Source organism: Hoplias malabaricus, chromosome 5 (assembly GCF_029633855.1).
Source record: "Hoplias malabaricus isolate fHopMal1 chromosome 5, fHopMal1.hap1, whole genome shotgun sequence".
NCBI classification, from domain to species: domain Eukaryota; kingdom Metazoa; phylum Chordata; class Actinopteri; order Characiformes; family Erythrinidae; genus Hoplias; species Hoplias malabaricus.
The window spans coordinates 9060247-9077933 of record NC_089804.1 but is presented as its reverse complement, the minus strand read 5'-3'; the positions used below and the strand labels follow the sequence as shown (position 1 = coordinate 9077933).

The window sequence follows — 17687 nt, the reverse complement described above, 5'->3', positions numbered from 1 at the left end:
ATGATTATTTCTTATCTTTGTATTTATGTGATTAAACAGGAATAAAATAAAAAAGTGGACACTCAATTCAAATAAAAATGAGATAAAATAAAACGAGATAAAAAAATAGAAGAAATAGAGACATTCTGGCCACAAAATTTGCAGAAAAGAGAATGATCCTTAAACTTTTTGAATGGATTAGGAAATCAGGTTAATGATATAAGAAAATGTGTTTATAAATTTTCTACACAAAAGTGTGGACAAATGTCTTTATAGATTTCTTAATAAATTAAAACAAAAATCTGTGAAATGTAATTATCAATATTTTCACTGAACAACCTGAATATATTTTGTAAATATAAATCAGGAACATGTATAGTGTGGATTTGTATAATCATACTTATTGTGGCTTGCTGAGAGTACCCTGCCCTAACTGAAATATCAATATTGTCTGGAGAAATTAAAATATTGGAAAACACAGTGCTTTTATACAGTTGAATATGCACCCTCCTCTGAACCGATCTCACCGTAGATCACTTAGGTGGTTCTCTATAATGCACGTTGTGGTGTTAGGAGTCAGCAAAGTGTGGATCAGTATGGATACAGTGTAGCGTCACACTTGGCCTATCAGCAGACCCTGAACTCCCTGAGAGAGTTCATCTGCAGTGATGCAGCCCTCCCAAGAGCAGAACTGGACCGTGTACAGGCAGGCCAGCTGATTAAGGTCCAGCGAGCACAAAAGAGAGTGGATGTGACTAGAAAGACAAGGCCATGTGAGACGTAGAATCTTGATAAGTAGAATTGACCTCTAGATGAGAAATATGAACCTAAAGTGACCACGAGGTTCAGTGCTCTTTCACTGCCATTCGCTTTTTTTTTCTTAGTTCAGAAAAGGTATATTCTGAAATATATTTTCTGGGCAAAGAACAATGATCTCTAGAGTCCCATGTACACTTTTTTTGAGAGTTTTAAGTCTGAATGAGGCTGAATAAAACTCCATTCAGTCCGTGTTTGTACTTGTAATTTGGTTCCCTTGCTCTGGACCAAACAAGAAAATGATTCATTGTTATATTTTATTGTCTTGGTTTGCTTAGTGTTTACACCGACAAATACACAGTAATAAATAAAAGTCATCAGAAAAATGAATAATGCTAGGGTACAAGCACTCATCAGGGTTACGTATACCTGGTGGTCGTTTTATCATCTGGAAGCACAGCAAGAGGTGGTAAAATGGATAAAGGAGTCAACACTGTGCCAGATATTTCCTGTTGCTCCAGTTGGCCCTCTGTTTGTTGTTTGTTTTTTACAATCTCTCTTCACTAACAGCGTGTTAAGCATTGAATTTTGTGACACAAAGTTCTGTGTTTGGTTCGTTTCTACGCCTTTGTTTTGTGTGGTTTGTATTGTGTTCATACTGCACCAGAATTCCTTTAGAGACGTTCAGAGACCCACCTGCTCAAGTGGTCTTGTTCTGATCATTTCGTGAATTTGAAATGAAGTGTTCACATCCTGTAATGAACTATGATAAGAGAGCAATCATGTCCGGGTTAATTTTAACTAAAATTGAAAAAGTATAAATACACCCAATTCTTTCTTTCTTTCTTTCTTTCTCTGTAACCAGTCCCTTCAAATGGCATCACACATTCACGATCACAAATAGCGAATTATCCCAAACTCTTTGTTGAATTGTGGGAGAAAACCAAAGCACCCAGAGAAAATCCATGCACATGTGGGGAGAACACACCAAACTCAGTGACCTGAGGCAGGTGTTGAAGCAACAACCCCAGAACCCAGGAGCTTTGTGACAGTGATACTGTCTGGTATCCCTTGGTGGCTCATATTATCATTTTATGGCCTTTATGTAGCAAAGATATGAATAGGTCACAGTCTAGAATTTTTTTTTGTTTTTTGAGGTTCAGGCCCATCTCTTTAATGTGAAATTAAAGTGAGCTGTGCCAGATGTAACTTGTCTACAGAATTGCTTATTGAGAGACTGCATTATTCCATGCACGTTTTAGTTTCAGTGCTTATATATCTAGTCCACTGTAGATACACAGACATGAGATGTGCACATTGAGTAAAATCTGGCCAAACTAATGTGTTTATCTGGTCAAAGACATCTAACTGTGCAGTAGAGAAAACAGTTCAGACTCATTTTCTTTTCCATGTATGAGTACTGTGTAGTAATCATGGCTATGTGTGTCTTTGGCCTGTCTCTATAGTGATAGCCTGTCCATTTCCTTTTACAGTATATACCATACAAGACTTAACATGAATTTAAGACTGGTTTCAATGTTTTTGTTTTTCAAAATGTATTCTATCCAGAAGCCTCATATGTGTTAGTATAGACCTGGGCAGTACAGATTAAAAAATGTTATGATGGTAATTGTTTCCATATGAATCCACATCAATAATTATCACAATACAACATCTTACTTCAGGTGTGTTCATAAAGCTAAACATTGCATGTCCATCACATGCTTTCCTAGCAGTTTGCATTTATTGTATTTATGTGTATCAAACATTGTCTTTTGTATGTTATTAATGATGAAATATGTATTGCTATAGTTTAATTGCTCAGGCCTAGTATTTAATTGAACAATTTGTTCAATTAATGTTTGTCTTATATATTCTCATTATGAATGTCTGGTTTACGGAAAATGATTTAGATCCATACTTATATACTGACAGTGCACCTGGTGGTCCAGCCCTAGTTTTTACAGTATGTGCTTATGCTGCTGGGCGGCACAGTGGAGCAGCGGGTAGCGTCACAATCACACAACTCTAGGGACCTGGCGGTTGTGGGTTCAAGTCCTGCTCCGAGTGACTGTCTGTGAGGAGTTTGGTATATGCTCTGGACCCACTGCAATCCTCACCTGGATAAGCGGTTTTGGACAATGAATGAATGAATGAATGCTTATGATGCTCTGTGTTATGTCAACTAATCTTGGATTAGTTTGAACTATTTTTGACTTAGTATTTAATAAATAATACTTAAATGTCACTGTAAATTGAATGGTTTTATTGAGACTTTTATTTGCTTAGATTAAAATAAGGAAGGTATTAAATAGAGGTGATTTGACTTTGACCTTGCAGATCTTTAGAAACCTTTTTGCATTCAAAGCCTTGCAAATGAAAGGTTCGGGAACAGGAACAAAAGAAGGCTTCCTACATTTGCAGTGGTTTGAATAGCTGTTTGCTTATAAAGTCAACTCTATGTGTAGGACATATATATATTAACTCTGTAGATGCCACAGCAACAAAATGCTTTACTGCAGCTGCATGTCAAATTGACAGAAAATCACTGTTTGGCATCTAAGCTCCTTTCATAACTATTGATCAGCTCAGTAGAACTTTAATTAACTCCAAAGGGCAAACGTTGGCAGGCTGACACAGTGTACATGCATCATAATAAAATAAATATAAGCGAAGTTTTAAAAAATAACAAAGAAAACTGAGGCACAATACACCTACCAATATTCTGTTGACTGAGGCTGATTCCCAAGGATGTTCTTATTATTAGCGCATTAGTTAAATTTAAACAGACAGTTGATATAATAGTAGATCTATAGCCATAAGAAATGTATGGGAGATATTGGGTCATTGCTTCCCCTATCACACACTCCCGAAACAACTAAAAATGCAAGGTCTGTGATGCTGTTTATATTGTGGTTGGGGATTTTAATAGGGAAAATCTCAAAAAAGTTCTGCCAAAATATTACCAACACTCAAATTTTCCAACACAAGGAGAACAGAGTCTAGATTAGTGGTCTGCATACACTCACAGGTCATTGTTTCATGCGGTGTGGGACTAAGTTTCAGTGCCCTGTTCGGGGGGGGGACGGACGGACACACACACACACACACACACACACACACACACACACACACACACACACACACACACACACACACACACACACACACAAACAAATGTCTTGATTTTTCGGACTACCTCGGGCACCTTGAGTTAGGTGATAGATGTGCCCTCCGCAGGGGTCCCCAAACTCTGCTTCTCAAACTCTGGGATTGAGAAGATCCTTTAAGTATTCTTTCCACTCCCAATGGTGTTCCCCTATAAGGTAAACAACGCCTCCCCTGGGATGCAGTCAGAACTATGTGCAAAACATTCCCAGCAAACCCTCACCACACTTTTGGGCCTGCCAGGTCTGTCCAGCGTCCTGCCCTTAGGTGGTGATTAGTTGACAGCTCAGTCCTTCTTTCACCTGAGTTTCCAAAACATATGGCTGCATGTCTGATGGTATGACTATAAAGTCAATCATGGAAATGCAGCCTTGGGCATCCTGATGCTAAGGGTAGTTATGGATATCCTTAGGCTTGAACATAGTGTTCATTATGTATGTAACTACAGAAATCTAATAACTTGTCCAATAACAGATTGGGGAGGCCGTTCCTTCCCATCCCGCCACTCCAGGTGTCACTGTCATGGCCCATGTGAGCATTGAAATCACCCATCAGAACAATGGAGTCCTCAGGATGAGTACATTCCAGCACCTCCTTTAGGGTTTCCAAGACGGCTGGGTACTCAGAGCTGCTGTGCAACAACAGTCACATTTACTTGTGTTTTGTATTATAAATACGTACTGGGTGTTACAATTATTCCGTTACCCCAACACTGATTGTGCTGCAGAAATGTCTTTAGCTGTCAGTCGGCCTCTGGTGTGTGTGTGTGTGTGTGTGTGTATGTGTGTGTGGTGGATATGCATGCGCATTTGTGTAGCCTGTTTGTATGTGTGTGTTCATTTGCCGCTCATATGCCCTAAACACTGTGTAACATTTGCAACAGAATTCAAAGTCCATAATCTCTTTTTCCCCCAGTCCCTTTAGGGGAGCTGTACTATATTATTTGAGAAGATGATGATATTTTGTGAAATATGGAGGACTACATGGACAGGAGCACGTAAAAACTTCTACACTGCAGGCAGGCACCATACAAATGCTGCTGATTTCAGGCGGAAGTGGGTAGGTGCTTGACAAATTCTAGCACAAGCGGGTGGGTGCAGGATTAAAATATTGGTCCTGCCAGACCTCTACTGCAGACCACGGTTACACACCACTGACTTATAGTTACAAACCGATCCCCTGTGCTGCATTTGGTAAAAACAGATCACTCCTCCTTGTCCCTTCTACCTGTTTGTAAGCAAGAGCTTAAATAGAGAAAACTTTCTTGTTACAGTGTATTGTTGGTGTGAGATGGCCAACTTTACATATTAGAATTGCTTCCATCCTGCACACCGACAAATGTTTTGGAATGAACAAACCCTTTTGTACGGACACCTGGGTGCTTTTGTGATCTTTTATAAATGTGTATATATTTCAGAGCAGGGTTGGCTGCCATTTGTTTTGGGGGTGGGTTTGTGTGTGTTTTGTGGATAGTTAGGGAGTGAGGTAAGTGACTGTTTTTTGTTTCCATTTTGTTTGTATTAGGTAAGTTATAACTATCTGCAGGCCAGGTAACCAGGGTATTTAGACTGGGTCATAACACAGGGCTCAGATTTTAGTCTCTGACCTGGTACTTTACAGTAAAGCTGGACACAACATTCTTAGGACCATCGAGAAGACAAGGTGGAATTTAACGGTGAGCAGACTTTAATCACATGTGGACTGACCTGCTCTTTATCACAGAGGTGTACAATATTTTGATACCAACCTGTCTTATCCCCTTCTGTGCTTCATTTGAAGCAAACAACACCCCCCATGCAATGAAACTACCAATGGACAGTGATAGCTAAACATTAGTAATTTCCATACCAGATGTAATCTCATTTTTCAGGCTGGTCAGTCTACACAAGGCACCAAGTCCTGTTGGCATGCATGGCAGAGTCTTCAAAAATGTACAAGCTACCTGTCAGGGAGGTGTGAGGAGTAGATTTAAAGGATGCGGACACACTCGCTACAACACGGAAAGGTTTAATACTGAAATAACAAAACAAACTTTACGAGAAACACGAGATAACATTTACTTGACTGGGGAATGAAACAAACGAACTAGATTAGAAACACGAAGACTACGAAAACATTTAGGAAACAAAACGAGCAAGAAAATAACAGAATTCACAATGAAACAAACAAACTCAAAATGACCGATAACAGGAAGTGAGGGAAGAGGGCTTAAATAAACGAACTTAACAAGAGACACCTGACACAGATAACTAAGGACAATTACAGAGAGGCGGAACAAGAGGTGGAGCGAGTGAACATAAACAAAGCCATGTGAGGAGAAGGAAAACAACAAACAGAGCCACATGGAAGGAGGAAAACAACCAGAAAGTGTCAAGGTGTGACACTACCTGAGCTTTTTATCTACATATTTAACCTCTTTCTAAGCATTTTCCCAGTCCTTACAAAGTCTTCAGATTATCTCATGTCTAAATGACATTTGTCTTGTTGGACTGACTTTGATAGTCATGAAGACCTTAGTAAAAACCTGTATCTGTTGCACAACCTGCAAGGACACTCTTTAGTGTGCACATTGTACAAAGAGATCTAAAGGTGACACTGTTGCACAATTCATTCCTACCAGGCAATCTATGAGCTCAGTGACATATAATAAACATTCAACAGTGCAGCTGGATTATGAATTTCTGATTGGCAGAACACAAGTGGTGGAAATCCTCCTCAACATAGAGTAGCTTCACAGGTATGTGTGCTCAGTCCCATCCTGCACACCCTGTTCCCATATAATACACAAGGATACAGCTCCAACATAATTTTTAAGTTTGCAAGTTGTGCCACCATCCTGATGAAGTCCTATCACTTATCGCAGATTTCCAGAAGATTTAGTCTTCTTCCACAATCTTGACCAACTCTCCCTCACCATAGTGAGTGTCCTGACTGGCTGCAACAATGTCCAATTTCTTCCTGGAGCGAATGAAAGTCAAGTCATACAAAATTTTTAAGGACTGCAACCACCCAGCCCACAATATAAAAAGGACCATCCAGACTGTTATCAGTGAAAGATTGCAAAACACAACATCTGTCTTTGTATGAGGGTGCACCAGTGCAAGTGTCATGGAAGATTTGCATATGCAAGAGGATTCCACTGATGTGAAGGCATATGCTGTGAGTTTAGACACTGTCATCAAGTCTTTTCCTTGGAAGTCCATGCTTAATTATGCTTTCTTGGAAATGTCCAGTACCAACAAAAATGTCAAGTCCTTGGCCTTTATGAAGTACCACCAGTGTCTGAGAGGAGCTGTTGTGATAATACCCTTGTTACCAGTGGTTGGTTCATTGTGTATCTAGGAGGGCACTTCATAGTAACCCAACAAGGTGCACAGAATTGGGCCAAGCTCAATACATTTGCTACACTGCATTTGAACCATTAGCTTATTCAAGGTTGTTACATGCCTGAGAAATATTGCTAGCCAATGCTGATAAATGTTTCATATACACAGAGTAGCCCAATAAAATTAAATAAAAGTCAATAAACAAATATTTAAAATTCTGTAATTGGATCATTGCTGCAGGGATTTGTTTCATCTGGCAGCAGTTTTTTGTTATTACTGTCTTTCAGAAAGATCTAACCATATGCCTGCATAAATCAAATGATTAAAGAGATTTGACTGAAATTACTGAAATTGGATGAAGGACTGTTCAATGCATTGTAAATCCTGGATGGATAGTGGTAACCCATCATCTTTACAACTGAAACAATGTGGTAAGAAGTAGATCTTTAATGAGCTTAATCACAGATCACTTGGTGAAGTCAAATCATAGAAAATTAACAGTAGAACTCAGGGTTTTGCATAAAGTCAAAACACAAGGTAGTGAAAGCTGAAGGCAGTCTAATAAAATACTAGCATGTGTAATATTGTTTTGACCAGGGTCACTGATGGATGGACAGCAGTTCACACACTTTGTTTCAACTAGTGAAATATAAGCTTGATTGATATTCAATGCCTTTTTCCTGCTTCAACCTCCATTAATATCTGGTCCAGAATGGGGTAGTGAACATGCAGAGAATGTCTTCAGGTTTTGCCAATCCAGCATCACCCAGACTTTGTTTTTTCTGCATTTATGTGATTTTTAGAATCTAGATATCCTAGAAAATCTAGCATCACAAAGTATTCATATAGTCCTATTGTGTCCTTGAAGGTACTACTTCCTATACCAGGTAAGAGACGTAAATATCAGTCAAGCCAATATTACAGAATACTTCTGTCAGGACCTGGTCAATGATGACACAGGTCCTTACAATTCCAAATGCAGAATGTTAGTGTGACTGAGGCATCTTTATTAAAAAAACACACAATAAATGTAAACTGAGCAAAATGTGCCTGGTATCAGTTTTGTTAAATCATACAGGGCTACATGAAAGCCATAGTCCATGCCAGAACATTGTGTCTGACCTTTGCAAGTTGAATACAAGAACAGTGTTGTGAAGAACAATAATATTGGAGTAATACTCTAGAGACATATAAACATCAGTGATTTAATCTAGTCCACACTGTTCTTTGTCCCAGAAAGGGCAGACAAATGACTGTGCCTCAGAATTGTCAGGTGGTGTGAACCTTTGCTGAGTCTGCTCCTGAGGCAGTGCTCAAGAGCCAAATGGTCCATGCAGTCAGCAGGGAATATGATAACCAGGCACTGATGTCAAACCACATGTCATTATTACAACCATGTCTTTTTGCATATTGACAAAAAAACTCAAAACCTATTTGCACTTAATATAATTTCTTTTAATCCACATCATAAATAACAAAAATAGGCCAAAGTGAATTGCACATCTGAACTGATTAAAAGTTTCTTTTTAATTTGGAAGATGAATACAAAAAGACAATACAACCAAAAGAAATGATTGGTTTACACTGAGTGTAGAATGTTTGAGAGTAGCGCTTGTTGCATGTGTATTAAAGAATGACAGTGATTGGTGCCTAATGGATTACGCTGATTAAACCACTTCAACCAACCAAATTTGCTTTTATTTGCTATGATTTAAAATGAGCCTGTTGCCACAGAGTTGTCACAGTGCTTTTATAAGTAACATAAAATATAATTGTACACTCAACATGTGTACATTTTATGATCCCTTATTTTCAGTGAGATGGAAGTTAAATCAATATCCAGGCATAAACTTGTCATACCAATGTAGACATTGGTTGTGGCAATTTTTACTATGGATGTTGGGTGTGTGTGTGTGTGTGTTTGGGGGGGGGGGTTCCTACACTCCTTCAGAAGTTACGTAGTGCCGTTTCTGCAGTACAGAGCCCAGAGTAGCAAGACAGGCTTTGTTACCCCTATTACAGTTTAGTGAAGAATCACATTGATTTTGAAGCTATAATTTTAAGGTTAAAATATTATGTAGTGTTCCTTTAAGACCCTTAATGCAATAACATCTTAAGTGCAATATTTACAATGATTATACATTAGTGAGTTTACATTGGTCTATAAATATAGATTAGCCAATGAAACGTCAAACTGTTGTTAGAACAGTGATTACTGTACAACAAAATACTTTCAGAGTGAAAATAAGAATCTAGTTTGGTGAGCTTGGTTTGTGTGCATTGATTGTCATAACCATGCACTTAAATCAAATATGTGTATTAATGATTCTCATTTATTGTACAGCATATATCACTTATTTAAAAGTCCAACCTACTCTTTGCTCTCCTGTGGTTAAGTAGTGGATACATTCAACTACATACTTTCTTTACTGTTTTGAAATCCCTGTCTCTGACAGCTCTATTTTCCAAACATTAGCTCACATGTCTATGTGAATATACAATGGCAAAACTAGGCTTTATCTTCACACCAACTTCAGAGGTCTCTCTGCTGTGTGTGCGTTGCCTGTATGCATGCATGTGTGTGCCTTATCTGCAGGGACACCAGAAAGGTGCCTTAATACAGTGAGATTGGCTTTTTCATTTGATGCATAAATCCCCTGAATCTGAATCAAACAGATTGGAGGCTGCATGAGCTGCCCCCCACCCATCAGCCCCCTTCTCACCCTGCACAACCCCCATCTGTGCCTAGATATTCACGCTGAGGTAAGCTGGCTGAATTCATCGGCTTGTCAGCTGCTATTGAATTTGAGATTAGTTTTTATTTGGGGCTTTCAGCCTCCCCCGACCTCTTCCAGCACTGCTTCACCTGGCCAGGCCAGTCATCCTGTAGTAGCACATATCATCACTCAGCAGGTAGAGACACAGAGAGTCTGCCTTTCACAGGTCATTTCTATAATGCGTCTTGTTAGTATTCTGTATGTGTCAGGGACAGATCACTCTTGGTGGGGACTGCTCTGACAGCTGTGGTGTTTAGATACAAATTCAGCTGCCCACAAGATCCACAGCAGTGCTGGCAAAATGCTGATGATGTTATCAGAACTGCAGGCATCTTAGGGGATTCTAGATAAATTCCCATTTATTTGTCATCAAAAAAGAGATTTGTGACACTTAATTTATAGCTTGAATCCTTCCACAAACTAAAGGTTTAAAAACAAAAGGCAGAATAAATGTCAGTTTTAAATCCAGTTCATTGTTGCAGGATACTTTAGGGCATCTGGAGGCATCTCTATTATGTAAAGGTCAATGATTATAACTAGGGCTGGACAATATGGCCAAAATTTATATAAATATATATTTCTTAATTTTGGTCAATACAATGTAATTCTAATATCGATATAAACAGTGTAAAATCCACTGAAAAACTTCCAAGAACAAACAGGAAATATGACATCACCATCAAACATAAACCTATTGGCTTTGTATATATGAATATTCTTATATAAAATTTTAAATTGAATGCGCTGGAACTGATGGCAGTGCCCTGTAATGAACGTCAGTCATTGACAAAAGCTGTAAATAATCGTATATTGAATATTGAAACTGTGTTTAAAATTATATAATTGTTATTGGAATATTTTATATTGCAATATATATTGATATTGAATTATTGTCCATCCCTAAGTATAGCACAAAAAGAAGGTTCAGTACAGCCGCTTTGCAGCTGTGCAGCTTCTGTAGCAATGCAGATTTTCTGCTATCAAAATTGGCGTCTGCAGTCCTCAACAGTTTCCGACTTGCTGATAAAAGGAAAGGTATGGAACACAGTGTTCAAATTATCATCAAGGTAGTAGAATTTTAAAAAAAATCTGTAATTAAATGGGACATGTTTACTTGCATTTCACTTACTGTACGAACAGTTGTGGGATTTTGGTTTAAATAATAAGTTCCAATCAATTCCTTATTGCTCTCAAGTGATCATATTTTTTTCTTTTTTTTTGGCAGAAAGGAATATGCACTGATGGTACATTTTGACTTGCTGATTTAGATTTCTGTGGCAAAGGTATTTCAAGGGTTTGCATCAGGCCTTTTGAGCCCTTGGGCAGTGCTTGCAGGAAACTCTCTGGCTTTTTCTTTAAGACTGAACACTTCTTTGTCCTCCACAAACTGATCCTGATGGCACAAAATGCGATAGCTGTTATTACTTTTTTTTTTTTTGGCTATTCTTCATATTTCTAAGGACCTTAAATTTGATAGGCAAGAGCAAATTACGTCACAGTGTCAGCAGCTTTACTAAAAACATTGTTTTAGGCTAAATTGTTTAGGTATATTCTGTTATCCAAAATATATCATTAGTTTTTCATATCTTTACTTTTATACTGTGTTTTTATTGATGAAAATTAGCATAGATGATAAGGGGTAATGTTTAAAGAATTATGCAAGAAGATGAAATTGCTAGGGAAGTTGAAATCTTTTGGAAAGATAGTGCAAGAAAGCTGGAGAAAACACTGAATGTTGATAACATCAAGACCACTTGGTACCTAATGGAGGTAAAATTGTAATATTACTGCCCTAAAGTGTTTTCTATCAGCAACGTTATTGGTGTGTTTTGTTATAGGTTGTAACTAGGCAGAAAGTGAAAGTCATGGTTTCTCAAGACTCATTGATGCACGTCAGCTGTGAGGGTTAGTCTGTCTGGTCTCAGCCAACAGAAAATCATCTGAGAAACATGGGGGCTATAATAGAGAGATCACTGCTGTGCATGGACTTGTTTAGCTGCAGAGTGATCACGCTGACCCCTGTTCTTTGCTGTAAGCTAAAGAACAGGATCATGTAGAAGTGGAAGAAAGTGTTGTGATCCTGGCTGGGTGTTTGTGCATGGCTTACCTTGGAAAGAAATAGTACAAGGCTTCACAATGGGAAGACAAGTGGCACTGGGATACTCTGAGGAAATATCTGCTGTAAAACCTTCAGTAATGGCTTTCAAACAATTCCAGTCTAAAACCTCGCAACTTACAGGGTTTCAAAGGATCCTCTTCTTATGTCTTAGTGCCATATGCCACAGAACAACTTCAGACATCTTGTTGAGTCTGTGCCTTGATGGGCCAGAGTTAATTTGGTGGCACCAGTGAGACTTTACAATATTAAACTGTTGGTTTTAATATTATGGCTGATTATTTTATAAATACATTTGTCTAGAGGATGGAAACATAACAAAAAAGCTGTGTCGTATGTTGTTAAGACACGATAAGATAAGATTTACTGCTTTTTCAAAGTGCACTCATTGCTGACACAGGCATTTAACTACACACACAATTTGTGTGCTTTTTCATCCTCATAGAACATTAATCATAAGAATTAGGTGCCCACAAGTCTATGGTGACCGTGTCTGGGCTACAGTGAGTGTAATGAAGCCCCCAGTATTAGACTATTAGATCAGTGGAACTGTTGTTCCTGGTGTGATGAAGGTGAAGTTATAACCAAAACATTTTGAATGAACTGAGAAGGAATATTTGACAAGCAGGTGTCTACACATATTTGTCCATTATACTTGAAGAAAATCTTTGACTGAAGTATTTAGATACTCAGATGGATACTATTTGTTCTGTTTACTGAATGTCCCATCTTATTTAACAGCTATTCCCACTAATAAGACAGGATAAGTGGCCTGCATTAACAAAGTAATTACTATGCCTAATAACCCACTAAATGTTCAAGCACTATAGTGTTTAACTTTTTCAGCAATTGCTTCCTGTAGTCTTGGGTAACCTTTTTAATGTGCCCCCAAGTATTACAAGCACCATTAGAAAAATGAGTAAACATTATATTTAAAGTATGGTATTGGATTATATTTAAAAGAGAAAGTGAAACTAAGTTTAAAAATGGTAAAATATATTGCATTCCTGTATATGTTGTATACTAGTTTACTTCCATGAGACAAATTCTGATTACATGGGAGAACATGTAAGAATGAATCTGAGACCATTGCTCTATAAAAAATCCTAGGTCCTTGCTTTTTCTTCACCTATATAACTCAGCGTCAGTTTCTGTGATAACAACTGCTAGGTAGAGGGATATAACGCCCACCACCATTGGACAGTGGATCAGAGAAGCTGCCTTCTCTGGAGAACCATCAAATAGCTCAAATAGCTCCCTCATGGCTTTACGCATTCAAATCCTCACAGAAATGGCCCAATTTCTCGAGAAGAGTAAATGATGTTACTGCAGCAAACTCAGGAGAAACTCTGTATTATTACATTTGATGGTGGAGGAGGTTTTGGTCATGTGTAATTCATCCTGCCTGTCCATCAAGAGACTTGTTGTGGTGATCTGTGGGCTCAAGTTGCAGTCTTTTTTATTTTAATTTGAGGTGTTTAGGACATGGAAACGGCCTTGTTAAATCATTTTTCGTTAATGTTGGGAAATGTGAAATGTGAAACTCCTTGTCTAGGTTCCTGTCACTTATTTAGGAGAAAATAAAATGTGAAAACTGGTGTTGTATTTTTGAACAAAAACATGAAGAACATTTTCTTAGTTCTTTATGAATGAATGCTGCTGAAACATATATCAGGGAAATATTAAACTCAATATGTTACGTGCGTTTGCGCATGCAGGTCAGTTTAAGAGAGTAATTTGTTCAAATTTATGTCAGATATAAGTACGTTATACAGAAAGTAAGAACAGCAGAAAAAGAATTGGGTTTGATCACTAAATCAGATTTGGACTATATTTACCTATAGTGTGAACATAGGCTAATTTCACTGAGATCATTTAAAGTGCGCTGATTGTGAACACATGTTCAATTATGCAGACATAATATGTATAAACTTCATTAAAAAAACACATGAAGTGAACCAAAAATATTGTAATATCTAGTCTAAAGCCAAAATAGTACAAGCTGTCACTGTTGCAATGGAGGCACTGTTGTAATTTCCAATTAATAACCTTTCAGATGAGCAGGTGTCCACAAACCTTTGCCCATATTGCTTAATTATTAAGAAACATATCCTTATTTTGCAGGCCTCTCAGCGTTTTTGAAATTTTGCATAATTGCACTAACCAGTGAACTGACACTTGTATAAAATGTTAGCAGTGAACATTGTGCTAAGTACAGTCTCTTTTGTCCTTGTTTCTAGAGAGCACTGTTCCTCTGAAACCTGTTTTCATCAAGCAGCCGGGTAGTATTGTGTTCCCTCTGCACCCTAATGATCCTAGCCAGGAGGTCACCTTCAGCTGTGAGGCTCAGGGATATCCACCACCATCCTATAGGTGAGAGTCTGCTCTGCCTTATCTATTAAATCTTTCTCTCTCTTCTTGTAAAGAATTGTTCTTAGTCAACATTTGGACACTTTCCCAAATGGAACTCTGCTATATTGTTGTTGTTGTAATAAAATGATTCAGGTTAATACCAGGTTTTTTTTCCCCTACTAAATTTTTATAGGTATTCCTGCACTGTGTAAGCAAACGCATACACATTGTTGTTTTCTGCTAAACTGTCACTGTGACAAATCATTGTATCATTAATTTGGTAACTTTACAGGAGAAGCAAAGTATATTCATAACTTTAAATGTAATTTAATGAGAAGGTACTTTCCAGAAAGGTTGATATAATTCATCAAGGAATTATAACAGTTTAAGAGGCACCAGCATTTCAAATCCTGAGAATTCAAAGAATTTTCAAAATATCTGTGTTGTATCTGTTCAGTCCATATCCATTTAGAAAAAAAATCATTACACTTCTGAAAAAATAGTACTTGTTTCATGTAAAAGCTACATTCAGAAAATAACACAAAAATCACATACATATTTAAATGTAACAATGAGTGTTTTTTATTAGGAATAAAATGTTTTAAAATTTTAAAACAGTCATAGATTGAAAAGAAGGTACACATATGTTCATAAATGACAATAACATGTATGCGTCATATTTGTTGAAATCCAAGCAATGTTTTGGGGCTGTATGATGTTCTGAATACAAACTTTATTGTTTATGTGGGTTAGAAACTAGAAACTACACTCTTAAAAAAGAAGATTCTTCCAGGGATCTTTAGTAAAAGCAATGGTTTTACTCAGAACCATAATTTCTGTATAGAACCAGCTGCATAGTGAAATTGCTCATTAGATTCATGAAGAATGTGGTGTGTATGTGAAGAACCATTTCAACATGAAAAGAACCATTTCTAAATGGAAATAATTCTATTTGAAACATGTAGTTTTAACTAGAACCATCACCTTAACAAAAAAAAAACTCTGAAAGAACCCTCTTTTTAAGAGTGTATTTCTATAAGACATCTATAACTTTCTGTTAGAAGGTTAGAAAAATGTGGTTTTATTAGCATCCCTCAGGCATTCCTCTTTTCTAGTGTGTTAGACACTCATTAGTTGGTTTGATGTCTAAGAGCTTTGAGTTTCTGTAGTTTCCAGGACTGTTTTGCCAGCTTAATCTCACAAATCAACACCAGGGAGAGCAAAGAACTTGATAATGATTTAGCAGCAGATTATTAGAATGTATGAGCTGTAGCATGTCCCACGCAGCAGATTCCTTACTTCACTCCAATGTGCAACAGTCTACAGTTTCTACAGCTTCAACAATGATCCTAATGTTCCTAATATTGTCAGGCACCTGATAGATTATAACTGGGATTGTCAGTAACTCTGGACAATCTATCCTCTCTCCTGTAATTTTTCTTCACTAGCCACCCCTGAGCAGAGAGTTGTGTATTATATTATGGCCCTCCTCTCTGTTTTGTTCATTAACATATGCCTGGATTAGCCTTAAAACTTAAGTAGTAATGGATGTGCATATGTATAGTCATGAGTGACCTTCATTTTACCCTCAAACATGTTACAGAGGGGACACTTCCATTTCAATTAAGTTATAGTTTTGAACCAGAGTTTGTTATCAGACCACTTTGTGTGAAGCCAATATTGGCCATAAAAGTTCCAGAATAGCCTCCTCTTTTACTGTAGGAGCAATAAGTGACTTATCAGCTGCAGATGCACCTACAGACAGAGCACCCATGTTATAGTTTAGGTTTTTGCTCCCAGAACAACACCCAAAAGCATAGTTCTTCAAAAAGATTACTTTTGGATTCAGTGGTATTGCTTATTTTCAGATTTGTGTTCCAGCTTGGGTTTGCAGTCCTATACATTTAGAGAAACAGTAATGTCAGCTGTGAGAAAAGAAGGTCTCAAAATGACCGGATACACAAATAACTAGAAGCTTATAATAGCAAGCAAGAGAGCAGTGGACATTCACTACTGGAACATCAGTGATGTAGGCTCTGCTGAACCAAGCAAAAGATGCTGTCTTTAGTCATCTGTATTTTTATGAACAAACCAGACTTATTTCTCTTAAATCGGGGTGTTCACCTTCTCCCTATCTATCTTTGAAAACACCCAGTGTCAGCACATTTATTCACTGAAAAATTGACAGACAACTTTCTCATGCTCATGCTTGTCTTCACTTCTCTTATGGGACATCCACAGCAGACATTTGCAAGAAACTCTGTAAATGAGGCTTGGTGTCAAGCTCTGAGACTTCTGCCTTTTTGGTTTAATACAGAGACGGTTTAGTACATCCAAAAGGGTATATTTACATTAGATAGGAGCCACTCCTTGATGGAAACATGCTTTGCCATACTTTTAGCTTGTCAAGTTGCTTCCAATGGGATTTCAGTGTAGAGCACATTGAGAGAGTGTTGATTCTGCTGAGGGACTCGTCTGTGCTCAGTGTTCCAGTTTGTGGTTTCCCAGTGGGGTCTTTCATTATTGCATGATGTATCTGGTGACACCCTTAAACCACAAGGGAGAATAGCTTTGAGATAGCATTAGATTTTTGCTATTATAACAAGCAAACAAAAAAAGTATGGATATTTTAGTTCTTCTTTTTTGGATATTATAAATTAAATGTTTTTGCACTCTCAGGTTTCCATCTCATCTATTTCTTACTCTTGTCCAAAGGATACTTCCAACCCACAATGCCTGCTCCCAGCAAGGTTGCTCTGGAATTTTTTTTCAATTTCTCATCAGGAGATTGTTTAAATCAAAAAGACAAAGGGCAGTCCAGCTCTTTTTAACTGACCTATTGCTTGGGGGATCTTTTATTTTGTTTGCCCCATGGTGGTTCAGTTACACTTTGACGTAGTGGATCAAACCCACGTGGACACGAGGAGAACACGTCAAACTCCTCAGTCACACGGAGCTGGACCTGAACCCACAATCTCCAGCCCCCCCCACCTCCCCTTATGATCAGAAATACAGCGCCCTCCATAATTATTTGCACTCCTAGTTAAAATGTGTTAAAAGCCTTAGAATAATGTTTTTTATTTTTATTTCAGAAGCATAATCTCACTCTGAAAAAATTTAGAAAAGAGCAACCTTCAAATCAAGTGGAAAAAAATAAAGAAAAAATCCTGACTAAGAAATAATTATTTCCCATAAAATGACCTGTTCCACCAT

The 17687-nt window shown here is 37.7% G+C and overlaps 1 protein-coding gene across 1 annotated transcript in view; it reads left to right on the top strand.

Moving 5' to 3' along the window:
• cntn3a.1 (contactin 3a, tandem duplicate 1) overlaps positions 1-17687 on the top strand; it is an 85885-nt gene that overhangs the window by 11007 nt on the left and 57191 nt on the right. The window contains exon 3 of the mRNA XM_066670454.1: positions 14363-14495. Coding sequence (XP_066526551.1) covers positions 14363-14495 — 133 coding nt within the window. The remainder of the gene's footprint in view (positions 1-14362; positions 14496-17687) is intronic.